At 40.0% G+C, this 20,391-nt stretch overlaps 3 protein-coding genes across 7 annotated transcripts in view; 2 read left to right on the top strand and 1 right to left on the bottom strand.

The window, feature by feature from the left end:
- Window positions 1–97: 97 nt before the first annotated feature.
- On the top strand, window positions 98–12,209 carry slc12a1 (solute carrier family 12 member 1). Its single transcript, XM_034221273.1, has 26 exons — window positions 98–496; window positions 1,591–1,725; window positions 2,046–2,121; window positions 2,844–2,939; window positions 3,278–3,417; window positions 3,511–3,621; window positions 3,716–3,827; window positions 3,932–4,059; window positions 4,288–4,372; window positions 4,496–4,653; window positions 4,730–4,837; window positions 4,953–5,076; window positions 5,765–5,866; window positions 6,182–6,337; window positions 6,430–6,529; window positions 6,846–6,957; window positions 7,310–7,450; window positions 8,080–8,186; window positions 8,292–8,374; window positions 8,776–8,895; window positions 9,650–9,778; window positions 10,186–10,297; window positions 10,411–10,497; window positions 10,667–10,802; window positions 10,937–11,004; window positions 11,097–12,209. The coding sequence occupies exons 1-26, from the start codon at window positions 266–268 to the stop codon at window positions 11,230–11,232; spliced, it is 3,093 nt and encodes a 1,030-aa protein (XP_034077164.1). The 5' UTR covers window positions 98–265; the 3' UTR covers window positions 11,233–12,209.
- Window positions 12,210–13,079: 870 nt separating this feature from the next.
- dut (deoxyuridine triphosphatase) lies at window positions 13,080–15,742 on the top strand. Of its 4 annotated transcripts, none has more exons than XM_034220987.1 (7): window positions 13,080–13,197; window positions 13,945–14,101; window positions 14,407–14,498; window positions 14,665–14,709; window positions 14,812–14,886; window positions 15,334–15,404; window positions 15,626–15,742. In XM_034220987.1, the coding sequence occupies exons 1-7, from the start codon at window positions 13,119–13,121 to the stop codon at window positions 15,680–15,682; spliced, it is 576 nt and encodes a 191-aa protein (XP_034076878.1). In that variant the 5' UTR covers window positions 13,080–13,118; the 3' UTR covers window positions 15,683–15,742. The 4 variants fall into 4 exon arrangements, with proteins under 4 accessions (XP_034076878.1, XP_034076877.1, XP_034076880.1 ...); XM_034220986.1 differs by having other exon boundaries at window positions 13,080–13,236; XM_034220989.1 differs by having other exon boundaries at window positions 13,158–13,425.
- A 258-nt stretch (window positions 15,743–16,000) lies between these two features.
- Window positions 16,001–20,391, bottom strand: part of fbn1 (fibrillin 1) — a 60,562-nt gene continuing 56,171 nt past the window's right edge. Inside the window, exons 62-66 of one of the 2 annotated variants that reach the window (XM_034220985.1) lie at window positions 19,646–19,774; window positions 19,432–19,551; window positions 18,664–18,895; window positions 17,977–18,160; window positions 16,001–17,635 (exon numbers count right to left, since the gene is read on the bottom strand). In XM_034220985.1, coding sequence (XP_034076876.1) covers window positions 17,252–17,635; window positions 17,977–18,160; window positions 18,664–18,895; window positions 19,432–19,551; window positions 19,646–19,774 — 1,049 coding nt within the window. In that variant the 3' untranslated portion in view covers window positions 16,001–17,251. The remainder of the gene's footprint in view (window positions 17,636–17,976; window positions 18,161–18,663; window positions 18,896–19,431; window positions 19,552–19,645; window positions 19,775–20,391) is intronic. The other variant, XM_034220984.1, reaches the window with a different exon arrangement.

The following is a 20,391-nucleotide window of genomic DNA, read 5'->3' as shown; positions in this document are numbered from 1 at the left end:
GAGAGTCAGCCAATAGCTGGCAGCCAGTGTTTGACCCTGGGATGCAGGGTATAAAGGTAGGCCATCTGAGACAAACCCAGTTTATGCACCACAACTTGGGAGCAGCAGAAGATATTTCTATAACCCTACCAGCATATATTTCATTTCACAAGGTTAACCACACCAGTTGATGCAGTGCTCTGCTTTTTGAAACACTGTTGGATGACTGAAGACTTTAAGACCCACACGTCTGTTTTAAATCTGAGAACCTCCTTCAGTATTCCTGATGGAGAGGCTCAACAGCGGAGAGCACGTTAACTCCGCTTATGATTCTAATCTGGATGAACCTCCGGTGTATGAGGAGCACCGGGCGGTGCGGCCCTCGGTGGTCAGTGCTTTTGGTCACGACACTTTGGACCGGCTGCCCAACATTGACTTCTACCGCAATGCAGGCAGTGTGAGCGGCCACCGGGCCGTGAGACCATCTCTGCAGGAGCTCCACGATGTCTTTCAGAAGGTGAGTGCTTGTATTTCTGTGAAGTTGGTAAATGTGAATGATTCAGGTCCTCGTCATATATGTTATTTTGTTATTTTTTCCTGAAATACATGGTTTGCACTCAGTCTGACCTTCTGCAGAAAGTTTTTTACAGCAGTTTTTCTCCCTGAGTCCTAATTTCAATTCACTGACTATTTTGCTGCAGCTTTTGTTCTGCGTCTCACCTACACAGTCCATTCACTCAGGTCAAAAACTCCAGAGTAAATCCGATCTTTTACAGTTGATTGTTCATTTAAAACGTCATCACTTTCAGTGTTGACTGTTCAATCATTAAATTAAGACCGAAAGACTTGTACAACTACAAAGGACACCGAAAGTTACATTCTGGAGATCAACAGCAACTGACACACTTAAAGAGCTTAAGTGCTTTTTTATTAGGCCATTATACTGCCTTGTGTTGCAAAAGAGTTGGGGTTATAGGTCATTTGGGTTTTAAAAGTTGAACTACATTAGCATTTCTAAACGGTGAAAAAACAGACAGATGATTGAGCATACTTTCTCTGCACATAATGAAACTATGTGTCATTCCAGTTTAAAACTGTGCAAGGCAAAAATGCCATACATCACCCATCATCATTATCTTGACAACATGTTTTATTCGTCTGAGAAGAATAAACAAAGGTAATTCATAGTTGTGTTACTAAAAATATGATGTGTTTAATTCTTAAACTATATACAAATGAAGTTACCTGTTCCAAGTAGTCTCAGACTTTTTCTCAATAACTACTGCAACAAAAATGTTGTCAACTTGTTGCCATAATCTCTGTCTTTCAGTAAATTAAACACATATCAGAGGTCTCACTAACTAATCTTCATAACGTTTCTGCAAATGCTTTATCAATGTTCATTCACTACAAACCAGCATGGTTCCTCTCCGAAAAGGAAAACACACCGTCCATCTCTTAAAATGATACCCTCTTTCTAACTTTCTCATACATTGAAAAATGTATATTAACAGCAATAATGCTAAAAGCACAATTATCATAAACCCATCCCAGTTAGGTCTATTTAGACACAAGTTTACATGTTTCCTTTCCCTTACATTTTCCCAACAGAATGGAGCGATCTCTGTGCCGGACACTGTGGAGGACGATGAAAAGGACGATGAAAAGGACGATGAAGAGGATCTGGAGTCTGCCGTTCCCACTGACAAAGGACCAGTAAAGTTTGGCTGGATAAGGGGCGTCCTGGTGAGTTATGCAGGGTCATGATGGACTCCCCGCACTTTATGGAAGCAAGCTCTTTACATAACTGTGACCTGGCAAGAGGAGGCTATGTGTGTCTATAACACAGCAGGGTCCAGGGGGGCTCTGGAAACTGAGTCTGGGAGATGTTTGCATTTACTCCAGTTGCTGGTTGATGATTTGTGCTACTGGCACGAAGATAACCCCAAACAGTTTTTGTGCTGCTTAGTTCTTGTACTTAGCTAAGTTCTTGTAAAGATGCTTCTATGTTGAAGTATGCAACTAATTAACATGAACTTGTTTCCATTTGTCCTTCTGTTTTACAGATAAGATGCATGCTGAACATCTGGGGTGTCATGTTGTTCATCCGTCTGTCCTGGATCTTTGGTCAGGCAGGCTGGGGTGAGTGAGATAAGGATTAGTGTTTGTCAGAAAAGACAAGTTACTTACAGTTATTTATACGTGCCCAAGATTTATATTACAAAAAAAACGTAATCATTTGATGTTTTGAATTGCCTTTCTCGCAAATGCAACCCATAGACATGTCATTCCTGACAGATACTCAGATGTAACCTAATTCTAAGTTTAGACAAATAAGGATAATAAATAGTCCTCCAGTCGTTGGCAAGACGTGATTGAATAAGGACAGTTTGAAGTAAACAAACATTATTTAGGTCCATAATGATCTAAACTCCCTGAAACTCTACTTAAAGGGCCAGACAAAGATGTGTATGTGTGTGTGTGTGTGTGTGTGTGTGTGTGTGTGTGTGTGTGTGTGTGTGTGTGTGTGTGTGTGTGTGTGTGTGTGTGTGTGTGTGTATTGAATGGCTTTATGATTTTGTTCATAGCTTAAGAAAGTATCGATCGAACAGCAGCTTTTATTCATGCAGTGTAACTAAAGGTTGTGAGAAGCAGAACTACGCTGCAGGCAGTTGGCTGAGCAGGTACAGCAGACAGCCTTAACTTATAGCCTCCAGGACTTTGACTTTCTCTGTCTTTAGAGGTGACTGTGGGGAGAAAGGTTTCATTTTGCCATGAAAATGTGTTATGCCTACGTATTTAATATAGTGCTTTAGTAAGTAGTTATTACAATGATTTTGAGCTTTTATCTGTGTGCATTTCAGGTCTGGGAATTATGGTCATTCTTCTCAGCTGTGTGGTCACCACCATCACTGGCCTTTCCATGTCTGCCATTTGTACTAATGGTGTGGTCAGAGGAGGTAAGATAATGCAACATTTTCCTAAATACTTGATTCTTAATGGATACTTATACAACAGAGCCACTGTGAAGGGCTGTTAAAAGATTGTTTATAAATGTATAGCCCAAGATAACACACACACTCATCCTGACATAACGTCTTTGACCGAGAGAAAGGAGGACAGTTTATAGATAAAGACACATGGCTCAAAACGTACCTGAATGTCACCTCTTAAAGCCCTTTCTCTGTTTTACAGCCCTCTAAACTTGCTCTGACATTAAATCAATAAAGAAGTGATGAGGTGATTAATCATCCACCAGTGTTATCTATAATGTGCGTGCTTCATTTTGTCATATTAGGAGGGGCCTACTACTTGATATCTCGCAGTTTGGGACCAGAGTTTGGCGGGTCGATTGGTTTAATTTTCGCCTTCGCCAATGCAGTTGCTGTATCCATGTATGTGGTGGGATTTTCTGAGACCGTGGTCGACTTGCTCAAGGTGGGTGATGTTCAGTGAATGTCTCTCACACATAGAAATGTCTCTCACACATATTTGACTGTACACTTATCCTTGCTCCTTCTCCCCACTTAGGAAAATGCTGCCATCATGGTGGATGAGATAAATGACATCAGGATCATTGGATGTATTACGGTGGTGTTGCTACTGGCCATATCAATTGCTGGAATGGAGTGGGAGGCCAAGGTGGAAGATAATTCTGGTTGTTGGATAATCTCTGAGTTTGTTTCGGTGAAACGTCCAACCATAACTAATCTGTTTTAATCTTCTGTCCACATAGGCCCAGATTCTTCTACTCATTATCTTGCTGTTGGCTATAGTGAACGTATTTGTAGGAACCTTCATTCCTGCAACCCCGGTAAAGAAATCCCAAGGCATCTTCGATTATAACTGTGGGTTTTACAAAACAATACACATTCATTGGAAAAGGTTTGACTTATTCACAGAGTACTCTTTACCTAAAGATCCTTCTCCTTCTCTCTTCCCATGCTCACAGCGAAAATCTTCTTAGAGAATTTTACTCCAGACTTTAGGGAAGGTGAGAGCTTTTTTTCAGTGTTTGCCATCTTTTTCCCTGCTGCAACCGGGATCCTGGCTGGAGCCAACATCTCTGGAGACTTGCGGGTACATTTTTTATAGAGAGGTTATTACATACAGTCCATGCATTCAAATTAGTAGGTGCTATGGATGTGATTTCTAAGCAGAAGGCCTCAGCGGATAAAAACAAAATTAAAAATTGTATTGTATGACTCATTGGCTAGAATCAGAAGCTGTTCTATTTTGATTTTGATTTTTTTGGTATTAATATCTCTTCATAGTCACCATTATGCAAGTCATGTCTTTGTTTTACAGGATCCCCAGGCAGCCATCCCTAAAGGTACACTGCTGGCCATCGTGATAACTGCTATCACCTACCTGGGTGTAGCCCTCGCTGTCTGTAAGTAGGGTCATATTTTCTTTGTTTTGTAATAAAAAATACAACCATTGGAAATAAGGTATTTATGTGAGGTCATGAACAAAAACCTAAGCAATGCATATGTTCTTCTCTCTAATTGGTCAGCTGCCTGTGTAGTTCGGGATGCCACAGGAAACTTAACTAACATCATCACCAGTTCAATACCATGCAATGGGACCTCAATCGTTGCTTGTGAGCTTGGATATGATTTCTCTTCTTGTGCAGAGACTAAATGCCCTTATGGCTTGCTGAACAACAATCAGGTACACACTCTTTTACATTCTATCTGCACATCACAAGGAGCTCTTCTTGCATTTTGTAATACTTTCCCTGGTTCAGATGATGACCTTCGTGTCTGGGTTCGGCCCCCTCATCATTGCTGGAACGTTCTCAGCCACCCTTTCCTCTGCTCTGGCTTCTCTTGTCAGTGCTCCTAAAGTTTTCCAGGTCAGTTACTCCCCTCATTTTTGTAAAAATGACTGCAACTGCAATGCAAAGTTTTAGAGGAACTCTGCAATGATTTACAACTAGAGCATTGATTTCAACTTCTGTCTCTTGTCAGGCACTGTGCAAAGACAACATCTACACCATCCTGCACTTCTTCGCCAAAGGATATGGCAAGAACAACGAGCCAATCCGGGGCTATGTGCTCACATTCTTTATTTCTGTGGCCTTCATTCTCGTTGGTCAGTTAAATTGTCTTTCATTTCTGTCAACTAAAGTATTGTACTATTTCCTTAAAGGTTCAAACAAAAAAAGTTCAAATATGGAAAAGAAGATCTATCTGCTTGTTCATATTTCATTAGCAGGATTGTTAATGCTAGCAACATGGCTAACGTTGCTATACAAAGCAAAGCAATAATTAAATGTAAAAATCCCAAATAACAAAAAATCCTGATCTCAGTGTTATGATAAAGGCAGTGTTGAACACCTGGTAGCATTTTAAAGAAGGCAGGTTTTAAAAAGACTTTTTTTATGACTGTCCATCTTGTCTTCTTTGCCCTGTCTGTCAACGGGCAGAGTTTCCACAGTTAATGTTACCGGTTGTTCTGCAACCTACAGATAGCTACTGTAATAGTTTTATATGAGTTTCCCAGTTAGCAAAAGGCGAGACTAGACAGGGCAGTGATGCGATAAAGGTCTAGGTTTTTTTTTAATGAAAGGTAGACGCAACCCAGACAGACAGAAAGGCATCTAGAAACCAACAATTTTAGCGAACCAAACTTAACGCAATGTGCAATCAACATTGACTTTATAATGATAAATTAATGCAACAATGTTACCCATAACCACCAAACTACTCTTATGCATTGTAAAATAATCTCAGTCGAATTACAATTAGACTGAATGTTTGCCTTTTTAATGTCTTTGCAGGTAATCTCAACACCATCGCTCCTATCATCTCAAACTTCTTCCTGGCATCTTATGCTCTCATCAACTTCTCCTGCTTCCATGCCTCCTACGCCAAGTCTCCAGGTGGGTCTCTACTGACAAAGAAACTTATTAAACATTCTGTCAGTGGGATGAATTTATTCTACATGTTTCCATCCATCTATACCTCAGTTTATTTAAGTAAAAGTGATTGTGAATATAGCAAATCAAAACACCATCAAAACATGGTTCCAGCCATAGGACAGAATGATATAATAGGACTTTTAATGTTTGAAATGTGCAGAAAGATTAACATTACCTATCACGTTTAAGAGAAATTGACTGTACAGTCTTTTCAATCACTTGTCCATGAGCCTGAAGTTACTCAATGTGTTGCTTCTTTTGTCATGCTTTTTCCAGGTTGGAGACCGGCATATAAATACTACAACATGTGGCTATCTCTCGTGGGCGCATTGCTCTGCTGTGTTGTGATGTTCGTTATTAACTGGTGGGCTGCTCTTCTCACATACGCCATTGAAATCCTACTCTACATTTATGTATTAGTCAAGAAGCCAGGTGAGCTGCATGTGCGTGTTCGCATGTTTGGACATACATTAATGATGCCTGCATGCTCGATCTAACCTGTTGGACTCTCATTGTCTCCCCAGATGTGAACTGGGGTTCGTCCACGCAGGCGGTGACATTTGTGAGTGCCGTCAGCAACGCTCTGTCCCTCTCTGGTGTGGAGGATCATGTCAAGAACTTCAGGTAAAGGTTTACATTGCACAACTGTGTACTTTATTTGGTACACTTGCACAATCTAATACAATTCAATGCAATAGCTCTGCAATACATTCTACCTTGATAAAGTTTATAATGATTAGTTCTTGTTGACAAAAACTGAAACTTTAAGCACCATAAATGTAAATCATATGCCGAACTGTTCTATGGGATTATATTGGACTGAGACATTGTACTGAAATGTTTCCTTATCAATGTGACATATAAATAGCTGAAGTATTTAAATCAAATGACATTCCCTGAATCCCAAACATTCCTAGTAACATCTTTATGTCTCTCTCAGGCCTCAGATCTTAGCCCTCACAGGTTCAGCGCGGGCCAGACCGGCTCTCCTGGACCTGGCTCACTCCTTCTCCAAGAACTATGGACTCTGTCTTACCTGTGAAGTGTTTGTGGTAAGATTACATTGTTATCTCATTAGTGGCAAATGCAATGGATCTTAACAAGGACACACATATTATCTTTTCTCAAATATTCATTTATATATTAACCTTTTATTCAAATAAATATGTACACACTGAGCAAATTTAAATTGCATTGAGTGCAAAATTCACATGAAATGGATATTCAAGGAAATAATAGGCAGGGAGGAGAAAAAAAACGAACTGTCTGGTTTCCTGAAAACACAGTTTAGGGTCAGTTGTGTCTAATGAATATGAAAAAGTTGTTTTTCATCGTCTTACTCTCTCGAACACACTCACACAAACACTTCCACTCACATAAGTATGTATGGTGTGATCCTTTCAGGGCCCGAGATCAGAGGCCCTCGAGGAGCTGAACGCTGGCATGGAGAAGAACCAGCTGTGGCTTAGGAAGACCAAGCGAAAGGCATTTTACGCTGCTGTGGCTTGTGACAGCTTCAGGGAAGGGACTGAGAGTCTGCTGCAGGTCAGTATGGTCATGATAACAACACATTTCCTCAAATGAAAATGGAAAAAGCCAGAGCTGATACCCATAACAAATCCATCCGCTTAATGTGTAACCTGTGAGTTTTGATCACAGGGAGACTGGGAATTCAAACTTTGGAGAAATAAGATTTATTGACCCATTTCATCCTCACCACAGCGAGTATCTATTGCTGTGTTATGACTCTGGGACTGTGTTAGGGATCTGGCAGAACATTCGTAGCAGGTAGAAAGAAAGAGTTAATAAGAAGCAGAAAAACAGTCTTATGGCTCTGGCCATTGTGCTTTGGAGATAAGGCCTCGGTTCATTGTCAGGATGATTTACTTCAAACAGCACAGCAGATTAAAAACTGTAATTGATTAACACCGCATTGGACGAGTCCCTGCAGACAAAGTGAGATCTGCTCAGTGATCTGGTCATAATTTCTGGCAGTAAAACAGCTCCACGTCCTGCTTGTGTAGGACATGTTGTCTTGAGTTGTTTTCTTTCTTTCACCAGTTAATGAAAAATCCAGGTTTTACAACCACAGGGAAACATTGTGCCTGTGTTGCTTCACTTAACTGATTCAAGGTTTTATCTTTATGTTTTGAGTGTTGTGCTTTTCCTTCCAGGCTTCTGGTCTCGGCCGTATGAAGCCAAACACATTGATGGTAGGCTTCCAGAGAAACTGGAGGATTGCCGGCGCAGAGTCAGTGCAGAGTTATGTGGGAATACTGCAGTAAGTCACAAATAAAGGAATGCAAGCACATAACACAATAACGTTACCAAAAATAAAGATATGTGCCGCACTGGTGTCCTCATTGTCTTTTTTCTTTTTTGACAGCGATGCTTTTGACTTTGAGTACGGGACAGTATTGCTGAGGATGAATGAGGGCCTTGATGTGTCACACATTGTGGAAGCTGAAGGTCAGTATCTACAGGAATGTCTGCATTAGTATGACAATTATGTAAAGGACAATTTAAGCAAATTGCACAAATATACTGTAGGTTAGGGTGAAACACAACAACTAGGAATAAGGAGGTGGCTTCGTGACAGAAATTAAACAATAAATAAACGAGTAGAGTGTGCACGGCTGTTGGACCTGTTACAACCCACAACCGAACAAATAACACTGATAAGCCAGGGCACTTTATTCTGTAGATTACTAATAATTTATAAAGGTCAGGTAGTTAACAGATATGATGGTAGAATAACTACCAGTTATCTGCCTCTGTAGAAATGTTTACAACAGCAAAGATAAGCACTAATAATGTAACACAATTATGATGTCTTTATCAAAAACAGGAAATGTGATTCTGTCTTTCAGAGGACATGCTGAAGGCAGCAAAGGAACAACAGGACAATGAGATGACACCGAACGGAGGGAAATCAAGAGGACTGTTCAGGAAGTCCAGGAAATCCTCTCAGCAAGTGCTCGCAACAAGAGGTATATCTCTCTAGAGGTCGCGCCTCTGCGTTCAAATCCTAGCTGACATTTCAGAAAGGCTTCGATCAAAGCTATCTGAAGAAAAGTTAGCAGATGTGTATGGTCTTTTATTATGTAGGGAAAGCAGGTGTCTACCTCACTCTGCTTCTCGTTGCACTGAGATACCCTGCATTTAACAAATGAAACAAATGGCACACATATTTTTTTGGAAACGTTCCCTCACTCCCATCGAGATGTAATTTAATCAAGCACTCCCACTAAAGATGTCTCTGAGGGTGTAATCCAATAATATGGTCCCTTTTGTTCCAGTTTGAAGAGCATCCCTTAAGAGCGGCCCTTTAACCCAGACAGCAGCGCCTCTCCATCGATCTGTCTTTGTCTCTACATCACACACAACACACACACACACACACACACACACACACACACACACACACACACACACACACACACACACACACACACACACACACACACACACACACACACACACACACACACACACACACACACACACACACACACACACACACACACACACTGACACACAAGGCTGCGACAGTTGTTAGTATGCAATCTGGATCCCATTCATTGTAACATTAAACCTGAGAGAGTTGTAGAGTCAGCTATTAATGTTGATTTGAGCTAGTTTTCCTATCCAACTTAACTCTCCGCACTTTGCCAATATATTAAATTCCCTCCTGCGGTTCTTATCCCTCATCCACTTCTCGTTTCTTGTATTTTTTTCTCTCAGTGTCAGTGTGCGGCCCTCCACCCCCGCAGGTGGCCAAGATGAATGAGAGGCTGTCGGAGGCCAGTTCTCAGTTCCGGAAGAAACAGCCTAAAGGAACCATTGATGTATGGTGGCTGTTTGATGATGGAGGTAGGTACTGGTTCCCCTAGGCAGCCTGCCTTTATGCTTCTTGCCATAAAGATTAGATTAAGATTAAAACCAATATGTGCACAGAGACACATCTAATTTCCTTGATACTAATGCCATAAAATAAAAATAAAACCTGAACAATACAAAATAATAAAATAGAACAGACAAGGTAAACAAGAAGTATTCAACTCAAGATCTGTTTCACAACCAAAATCTAATCATTTGTGTCCTGCCTAAACTTGATCTCTCCTCCAAATGTGCAGTTGCTTTATTAAGTGTTTGAGAGGTAGCAAACAGATTCTGATACATGCAAACACATTACATTGGCAAATGGGACACATCAAATACATATGTTTTAACTGGATTAATTGGTTTCACAATTTGAAAACTGCATCTCCCTCCCTCAGGTCTTGCCCTGCTGCTCCCATACATCCTCACTACCAGGAAGAAGTGGAAGGACTGTTCATTAAGGATCTTCATCGCAGGGCAGCCGGGACGCACTGAGCAGGATAAACAAGAGTGAGTCAAATATTTAAAAAATAATAACAATGGAGATAATATTTAACATTACCTGAAAGTAATTACTAACAATCGTTGTTAAATTAATCTGTGTATTATATTTTGTCTTTCAGGATGAAGTCTCTGTTGCAAAAATTCAGAATTAAATGCACTGACATCAATGTCATTGATGACATCCATGTCCAGCCCAGCCCTAACAGGTAATTGCGTTTTTGCAGTTATAATACTGACAGCAGACCAGATAATAGGTCTGTAATAGGCTACAGTAATAGTCAAATGTAATCACCTCACCCTATTTGCATATTATACAATTTTTAAAAAAAATGATATTTTTCACAGTCAACTCATGTTCTTATCTGCTTTCTCCAGCTTGAAGAAGTTAGAGGAAATGATTGAGCCTTTCTGTCTGCACGAGGGGTCTAAGGACACTGCTCAGGCTGAAGCCATGCGAAAAGAGCATCCATGGAAAATCACTGATGAAGAGCTGAGCTCCTTTGAAGAGAAGGTAAAACCACTAACACCAAGTTAAGACTTATATAAAGAAAGAGAAATGTGTATTAGTTTGGTTTTGTCGGTGCATTTAACAGCAAAGTAAGGTTGAAAAGCATTGTTAAAAACGTTTCTGCTGTTGTATTTCAGACCAACCTCCAGATACGACTAAATGAGTTGCTTCAGGAAAACTCCAAGTCAGCCAATCTGATCATTGTGTAAGTAGAACAAACTGTCACTGAATAGCATTTATAGTGCCAAGTTTGGAAGAAACATTGTCTTACATACTCTCTGTGCTCTCGCCCTGCAGGAGCATGCCTATTGCTCGTAAGGAATCTGTGTCTGACTACCTCTACATGGCCTGGCTGGACATCCTGACAAAAGACCTTCCACCAACTCTGCTCATCAGAGGCAACCACAAGAGTGTGCTTACTTTCTACTCCTGAGCACCTAGTAGGATATAGGCATCTACAAAGAAAACAAATAGTAATACCTTAATGATGGACCATGTTCATAAAGCTAACCATAACCTCAGATGATGTTATTCAGTCCTCTTGACCAAAACCACAATGTATCACATGCATTTTTTTTTGGCATTTAAGTCCTGATTCATCCTGTGCTAAGACACACACCTTTAAAAAACAAGTTGTTAGCCGGAGCATTTAGCAAAGGTAGTATTAAGTCATTTTCAGTCAAAACACTAAAGATGGGTTGCACTTTGTGAAGTTTCTGCCAGCTTTCCTAAAAAGGAGCCTTACAGGCTACCAGTGCTGCCTGGTGATTTTGTATGCTTTCAGTGAAGAGCAAGACTAGTCTCAATAAAGGGACATTTATTTCTGATTTTGAATTTCAAAATGTCAGCCTGAATGTGAATTCAGAAGCAGAGTCAACGTTTTAAACACACTGCAGCAGTGGACAAGTACAGATTTGTTGGTTTAATCTTCAGATATAATATAGATACAAAAACTAAAAACATTCTTGCTTCCTAACTTAGTCACCCCATTGAAATGAACAAAGGCAGAGACACATGTCGCTTTCATGTTGAGTGACTGTGTAACCTGCTGCAGTCATCGTAACAATGTATGTACATAGTAGATGTCTGGATTCAGAAGTTTCTGGGCAAAAAACACTTCCTTTCATAAACAATCATTAACATCTATTCTTTTGAAATGCAGTAGTAATGGTAGTTTGATTCTTTTTTTCTAACACTCCTTGATATTCACTGGGTGTAAAATATACTGTTCTCATAAAGCTGTTTACCTGTTCCACATTATGTTTAATGTTACTACCACAGCACACTTTGTGTCTAAGGAAAATATAGTGAATGATTTTAAAGAAAGACTTCTGTATATTTCAACCTTTTCTCTATCTTCTTATTTAAATATCTAATTGTGTGATAACCTGAAATAAAGGATTAATACAATTTTGAGCTGATCATATTTTCGTGTCTGCCATTTAATGGGTGATTAGATGAGATAATGTCACATACCTTGTCCAGAGAAATGTGTCAATAGAAGGGAAACCTGTGTTTCGAGGCACACAAGCCGTTTTGTTTTCAAGTACTTTAGCTCGTTTTATGTTACTCTGAAGTGAATTATTTATTTCAAAGTTGAACATTACTGCATGATGATTGTTTTCAGAACACTGTTACACAAGTATAAAGTGTAAGCATTAGCAAACTGCAAGTTTATGCAAGACCAGCTACAAATAGCCTATAACTGCATGTCTCTCTGTTTCCAAGTCAGAACAATCTGGGGGCATCTGGTACGGCTAATAGAGACATTTGGACACTGCAAATATAATAATAATATATAAAATAGTAAGATGACATTATACAAATGTTGAATATAAGGACAACATATTAATCCTCCATATCATGTATGGCAATGTTGATATATTCCCAGCAATGCACTTGAGATCTGGCTCTGACTGTATATTCTCAAGTAATGATCAGTAATGATACCAGATAATAGAGAAAAAAGTCATACAAATGTATTTGCTGCACAATCAGATATATCTTTCCATAAGCATAACCTAATAGCATATGAATACGTCCACATGAATTGCTTTTAGTGACTTCTGTTTACTGAATCTATTTAATTACAAGACAACGAGACAATCCATAGACACGTTGAACCGACAAACATTTTTTTCGTATTTCAATAAATATATATTTCTTTTTATATATATACAAATAATATCTTTGTTATTATTTGTTTCAACATTGCACTGTTGCAGTGTGAGCGAGCAGCTGCATGACAGGGGGAGGAGCAGGAAGAGCAGAGCAAACAGCTGAGCGGATGTTAGCCTGCAGACAACCTTAGCAAACAATATGACACGGACGTTGCTAAAGCTAAGGAACCTTCATCTACAATGCTCTGCGATTTTTGATGCTGCTCCACGTTTCGTAGGAAAGACATTTCATATTCAAACAGTCGCTCTTAACAAAGGCAAGCTGGACATTAGGATGGATAACGTATCTATTAGCATGTCAAGTGCTTAATGACGTTAGCTTTGCTAGCATGCCTAGCATTTAGTACATGAAACCGGGATGGTTTTACTATGTTAAGTTCTTCATCTGTCTTGTACTGAGCTCGTAACACCCGCAACACTACGTCTGCTATATTCTGGTGCAATGCGTAAGTAAAGTGAGGCTTGATATTGACCTAACATGTTCCTGTTCTTTAGTTACATATCATTGTGACGGGAGGAGGCGGTTGTTTACATCAGCAGCTCTCGCGAGAACTTTGTGACCAACGGGTTGGCATAGTTACAGAAAAATACTTACTTACTTTCCTTTATGTTTATTGAATAGGTTTTCCACCAAAGGCATTCATGACAGTTGTGTAGCTTTTATTAATACGATGTTGGAGTTACTTTCATTACACTTGCGCTGTATAATAAAGTATCTGTTTGAAGTTTGGGTTTTCTAGGGGAGGGGCTAATTTGGCGGTACTTCCAGCGCGGGAAATTCGTTTTAAATAGTAGTAGTACCGCGAAGAAACCGGAGTAGAAGCAAGCTTGAGAGGTTGTATACCTTGTAGTAGTCGGCTGTAGTTGTGTCTCTTGGTTAGCAAGTAGTGCGTCTTAAGTCCGTATAAACAATTTAGTGTACTATCCGTTTTAACTGTAAAACTTTGCCATCATGCCCGCTCTAGAAGTTAAAGATGCATCTACAATTTCTCCATCGAAGAGGGCAAGGACCGAGACAAAGCCTGCAGAGGAAAGATCTGTCCTCAGGTTTGCAAAACTCTCTGAGCATGCTACCACACCGACCAGAGGCTCAAACAAAGCAGCGGGTTATGATCTCTACAGGTTGGTTTTGCACTTTGAATAAAATGCTTGTGTTCTGAATTGACTTAATGACATTGTAACGTTTGCGTAAATTAGGTTTAGTATGAATATTGTGATCGTATATTCCTTAAAATGTATGTTTAATGACTTGGTATACATTTGTTCAAATCCAACTGTTGCAGTCACTTAAAATGTTTGGGAACAATAAGCTCATGCATCTACAGAGGTTGAATTTACTTGCTGAATGTAATCCTGTGTACAAAAAAAAAAAGTATTTTATATATTGTCATGTAAACAGCAAACCATATTTCTCTGAATTTAAACAGTGCCTATGATTACACCCTTGGTCCTATGGATAAGGCCATTGTGAAGACGGACATACAGATAGCAGTTCCTCATGGCTGCTATGGGAGAGTTGGTGAGTGTTTATCAAGCTGATGCAACTCCAACATTACGTGTTTTTCCTGCTGGGTGACTACAGACTGTTTTTAAGTTTTGCTCGGTGTATGTATATTCAAGTTTAGATATGAAACCAGTTGCAGAACAACACGTCTTAATTCTATCTTACCATTTATTTTACTCAGCACCGAGGTCTGGACTGGCAGCCAAACACTTCATTGATGTTGGTGGTGAGTCTTCACCTGTTTCGTCTACTTGTACTGAGTAAGTGTCATTTTAAACCTTTTGTCATGCATGTCATTTAATTTCTCTGATGTCTCTGATCTCCTCAGCTGGGGTTGTAGATGAAGACTATAGAGGAAATGTGGGAGTTGTGCTCTTCAACTTCAGCAAGGACACATTTGATGGTGAGTCGTGAAATTAGTGACGTACCTGAGTAACTTTTGTTTATCAGCAAAATGTACCCTTAACCCATTCGATTTGTATTTTTGAGAATTCACTATACCAACAGTAAACATAACTTGTTGAGTTTCAACCTTCCCTGCTTTTAAATTCATCTGTGTGAAATGGAACATTTTCCCAGAGTATTTTTTTAATATGCACACTGTTAATAAAATGTAATTGTTTCTCTGATTTACATACCAAAGCTGCCTATTTTGTTGTTGTTGCAATTTTACAGTTTGTAACATTTCAACTGGCTAAAAGTGATTTGAAAATAAATTGTACATCTAAAATGATCATTCAAATATTTTAAATTTAGGTTGGATTTTTATTACAGCCTGCATTGATGTCATGCAATTTAAGATATGCAATGTAAAAACCATTGTCTCATCTCTTGCTATTCATCTTCACAGTAAAAAAGGGTGACAGAGTTGCTCAGCTGGTCTGTGAGAGGATCTGCTACCCCGATCTGGAGGAACAAGAGGTAAACTGCAAGAACAATATAAATGCGTACATGCACTCAGTTTGATGAAGAACACTTTGCTAAGACGAATGCAGTTGTAATACCCTGCAATATATCTGAGCTTCATGAAAGTTACAATGTTCAGCTTTATTAGAAGTTTGGTATTTATTGAAGCAGGTTTTTTCCGATGTCCTCCGATTTAGTTTTGAATCATTAAATCTACTTTCTGCCTGTTCTTTCAGACGCTTGATGAGACAGAGCGTGGTGCTGCAGGTTTTGGATCAACTGGACGCAATTGAGAGCTCCAATGTACTCCAGATGTACATGCTGAATATATTAAATAAAGTTTTGTTTTTGTATTCTGGAGTCTTTATTTACTGGGACGGTCACATTGAGTTCTGTCTCATAAACGTATTGTCTGATCCTCTTCAAAGTTAAACAAATCACCACATGGGGCAGCACAGGACAATAATTGCATCTTGGTCTTATAAGCGTCACATCAACAAATGAAAGCTCCATTCATAGGTGTGTTCCAGAGATTTCTGACATGAAGCAACTGCCTGTAGCTGAATGTGATTACAAAGTAAATCTGGATTAAGGGGAATCACAGCAGTGAATACTTGTACACCAAAAACATGTTTTTATTGTGAATTTACAACTAAACCCTCACTGATGTGAACAGAGAACACAGACTCGTGTCAGGCTGGTCCGTGGCAATGCAGCACTGATTGTATTTGTGAGAGAATGTGTGGCCACTAAGACCTCAGTGCATAATCATGAAGGCCCAGGTTAGGCATTATCAATGTGTGTGTATGTATACACAGTTTACAAAGGAAGTAGTTGGTCATTATAAGCACCATTACAAACCCCTCTATTCCAGGGGCTTCCTCTAGTTTACAAATGCTTCATAGATTAAAAGTGGCATCGATTATTACAGTATAAACACAATTTACATGTAGTATAGAGCGCAGACAGGCTATGAAGCTAGCTGTTACTGTTGCAAAGACATGACATTTTCAGAACGACCAATGGAATTGTATAATTGTTGACTACTGAGTTTTGTATAGTAATACAGTGCATTCAGATGTCTATGTAGTTGTGTTGCTAGCACCAGTAAATATGAATTATTCTAGTCAGTAGGGAAGATGGAAAAGCATAGTTTAAATATGCAGTAGGAGTCATTCAAGCTCAGACATGGCTACATCTCAATAGTTCATGGTTGGTTCCTTTCCTCTCCTAAACATTCCCATAACATTCTTTCATCTACACTCCATGAAATGAATAACTGGAAAGAAGAAATGTGTTTACTTTCATGTATGCAGGTTTGTTCGGTTATTTACCTGAGGGGAGGAAATGAATTCATCGCAGACTATTGGGACTCACTCTTTCCTCTCACCTAAGCTTGGTTCTAAAAAGTTCTTTCTGCAGTCCTCATGCCCTTTCAAAGTGGCACTTGATTCCACATATCATCTTACAACGTTAAACCCTACCCTGAAAAACCATTCACAATCTTTCTAGTGCTTCACACACTGCTGATGTTGTGTGTTAGGGCAATGTATTCTTCATTTGCCTGAAATCTATCATATCGCCTTAATCAGCTGGCTTTTTCCACTGAAATTGTATCTATGATATGTAGAATCATCTTTGGCAATCTTTGTATCTATGATATGTAGAATCATCTTTGGCATCTTTTGCCAACCCTCCTTCTTGTCTCTTTGGTGGCGAGCCGATCTCCCTGTGGGAGCAAGTAGAAGTTGCCCCTGACTGCTGATCCAGAGTCAGAGATGTTTTAGCTTTTTTTGGAAGTGTGAGCCTGACACTGAATTAGCAGCTGCCTGCAACATCTGCCTGTCTCAGTCTTGTGATGGTTAATGAAGGACGATCTGCACCCTCATCTTCAGTATGTCTCCCAGCTGTCCTGTGAGGTAGTCTTTATCGTGTTGATCCTCCAGCTCAGCCAGCTCCTTCTTCCTGTACGTGGGCACGCTGCTGATCTGAAGGGAGTATGCCCCTGAGAGCAGGGCCTTCTTCTTGCTCAGATGCAGGTAGCTAACGCCCTCTCTCTGATTTATCTTGAAGTAGCCTTCTTCATTTCCGTAGTCAATGCTGTAGCGCACATGGTCACTGAGCGCGGATAAGGCCGGGGTGAACTCCAGGATGTGGTCGCGGTTGCTCAGGTCGCTGATGTTCAGGTGGATGTGCAGCGTGTCCTCGATATCCACACTGGCCAGGCTCACCATCTCCTCAGTCAGCTGCATAGAGAAACGTGGTCCAAGTGAATGAAGTGGATAATAACACGTGTCCTACACAGTATGTTTTCTTATTCAAAAGAGCAATAGTGAGATCCTTATTTTTCAGATTCAATCCCTAACATGTTAAAAGATGGACCAGAAACTATAGAGAAGGTTTTGAATACTTTTCCAGTGATAAATACTGAAGCCTTTACTACGCTTATTATTTTGTTGGCCTGAAATTTGGAAAATAGTCTGGAATACGTTTTCTAAACAACTCTTTAAGTCTGAATTGTTGATGTATTTCTGTGTCCTTATTGGTAGCTACAGTGGTGCATATTGCATTCAGGCAGCCAGGTCACCTGTGAGTCGTCCTGAGGATCCTCCTGTGTCGAGTTGGTGCTGCGGCGTTTGCGTCCCTTCTTGGGATATCCGTTGATCTTACATTCATAGCAGGCCTCGTGAGACAGAGAGTTATCATCTGCCTCACCTTCCGGTCCAGCACTGGAGCCGCCACTAGTGAAGCCCAGACCTGTGACACAGTGCCTGAAAACAAGACAAAGCTGTCAGTAACTTAGAACCATCTACAGAGAGATTTCTCACAGCCAGAGATGGGAAAAGTACACACAGCCTTTACTCAAGTAGAAGTACAGATACTCGTGTTTAAAAATACTCTGGTAAAAGTAGAAATACTCACTAAACTTCTTTACTCAAGTAAAAGTAAAGAAGTATGGACTTCGAAATGTACTTAAGTAAAAAGTGCCCATAACTACCAACTGTTTTAAAGAGTAACTGACCGCAATGATAAATAATAATGATCACGCCACCAAACACAGATCAAAACTAAAGTAACGAGCCTGTTTTGAAAATGTAAGAAGTAGAAAGTACAGGTATTTGTGTTAAAAATGTAAGAAGTAAAAGTAAAAAGTCGTCAGAAAAATAAGTAGTGGAGTAAAGTACTGGTACCAGAAAAATGTACTTAAGTACAGTAACAAAGTATTTGTACTCCACTACTTCCCATCTCTGCTCACAACCATGCATTAACTTACCCTTGTCCTGCACGGAAGTAACCAGTGGGACATCCACAGAGGTAGCCCCCGTCCGTGTTGGAGCAGCCGAACTTGCAGGGGTTTTGGCTGGTGGAGCACTCGTTGACGTCTGAGCAGCCCGCGTCTGTCTGCTCGTAGTTAAAGCCGGTGGGGCAGAGGCAGCGGAAGCTCCCCAGGGTGTTGTGGCATGACGCTCCGCCGCAGATCTTGCTGTTCTGACACTCGTTCTCATCTGGGTCACAGGAAGTAAACAAACAAGAGGTCATTCCAGTTAAAGGACACACAATGCTGGGAAAGCTGGCCATGAATGTGTATATGTGGAGGGATTCAAACTAAAAATAAAGCTTTAACTAACAAAAGCTCTTAATTTGGGGCCATACACACACACTGTACGACACAATTACTTTATCTAAGCCTGAATTATTTCTAATTATGTTCGTCATAGGTTGTATTTTAAGTGTGTGTATATATAATAACTTATCTTTTGAGCATTTATTTTAAAAACATTTCCTTTCTCATGACCTTACCCCAACAAGGGAAGGGTTGAACTTCCAGAGGAAAGGCATTTCTTTTTTGACATATTTATATCTTAAGAGTGACAGGAAAGACATGAAGAATGGATGACTTGTTTTAAAAAGGCTCGAGGCTGGGCTCCAGTCCAGAACATCAAGGCTGCATGGTACGTATTTTGGCAACAAGGCATCAGGATGTCCCAAAAGGAAATCGTTTGTATATTTGCAAATAAAAAATAACGGCAGTATTACGAACCTACACACTGGTTCCACTGGTAGTGCTGCAGGTAGCCTTGAGGACAGCTGCACCTGTATCCACCCACCAGGTTCTGACAGCCATGCTGACACCTGTGGTTTCCATCACACTCATCCATATCTGTGAGGGACAGACACACAACAAAACTACAGTAAGAGCCTACTTTTTGTAATGAAATAGCGGATACTCAAGTTGTTAAAAACTGTTGTCAGACCTTCACAGCTTTGTCCATTGGGATCTAATGAGAATCCCCGCTGGCAATCGCAGTTGAAGCTCCCTGGAGTGTTCTGGCAGGCCCCGTTGGAGCCACACATGTTGGGGTCGGATGCACATTCATTGTTGTCTACACAGAAGGAAGGTTCACACAGGGGTAAAACATCTTATTATATGCTGATTTGAAAGTGGATAGTCAAATTCGAGTCGACATTGGTTCCATTTTTTTTAAAGGGCCGGTCCATTATGGACTGTTCATACAAATGATCTCATAGTCTGCAAGGGTTTAGGAATACAATCTCTCACCTACTGATTCCATTTCAGACCAAAGGAAGTAATAACAAACATTTGAGTGAAATTGTGAATTGTTTACTTTGGGAATAATTGTTTGACAAAATAATCTAGTTTTTCCCGAGAAAGAGTCATTTAATCACAAACATGTTTGGCTGAAGTGACGGAAAATCTGAACCTAATTAGGAAATTCAAACAATTTAGCAACACAGACCCAAGATTAGATCAGTCCGTCAACACAATCTGGAAATGTTTCTTTCAAATGCAGAACATAGTGAGTGTAGTATCAAAATAAATGTTGTTTTACAGCTTGACCACTGTTGGTAACTGCCAATTAACATCGAGCTGTGTCTGAAGGGCAAGCAACAATGAGAAAGATGGGAATTTGTTGTAACTTTTTAGATAGCCATTTTGGGACGGTGTGTTTGATAGATAATATGTACAGTGAGGGATTTT

This window comes from Gymnodraco acuticeps, unplaced genomic scaffold (genome assembly GCF_902827175.1).
Source record: "Gymnodraco acuticeps unplaced genomic scaffold, fGymAcu1.1, whole genome shotgun sequence".
NCBI classification, from domain to species: domain Eukaryota; kingdom Metazoa; phylum Chordata; class Actinopteri; order Perciformes; family Bathydraconidae; genus Gymnodraco; species Gymnodraco acuticeps.
The sequence above is the reverse complement of the archived record's forward strand: the minus strand, read 5'-3'. Positions and strand labels throughout refer to the sequence as shown.

Coding starts and splice junctions, on each gene's coding strand:
- slc12a1 (XM_034221273.1), top strand. CDS start 266: ATGGAGAGGCTCAACAGCGGAGAGCACGTTAACTCCGCTTATGATTCT. Junction 497..1,590: donor TCCACGATGTCTTTCAGAAG/GTGAGTGCTTGT, acceptor TTTTCCCAACAG/AATGGAGCGATCTCTGTGCC. Junction 6,530..6,845: donor GATCATGTCAAGAACTTCAG/GTAAAGGTTTAC, acceptor TGTCTCTCTCAG/GCCTCAGATCTTAGCCCTCA.
- dut (XM_034220986.1), top strand. CDS start 13,119: ATGACACGGACGTTGCTAAAGCTAAGGAACCTTCATCTACAATGCTCT. Junction 14,102..14,406: donor GCGGGTTATGATCTCTACAG/GTTGGTTTTGCA, acceptor GAATTTAAACAG/TGCCTATGATTACACCCTTG. Junction 14,887..15,333: donor CAGCAAGGACACATTTGATG/GTGAGTCGTGAA, acceptor TCATCTTCACAG/TAAAAAAGGGTGACAGAGTT.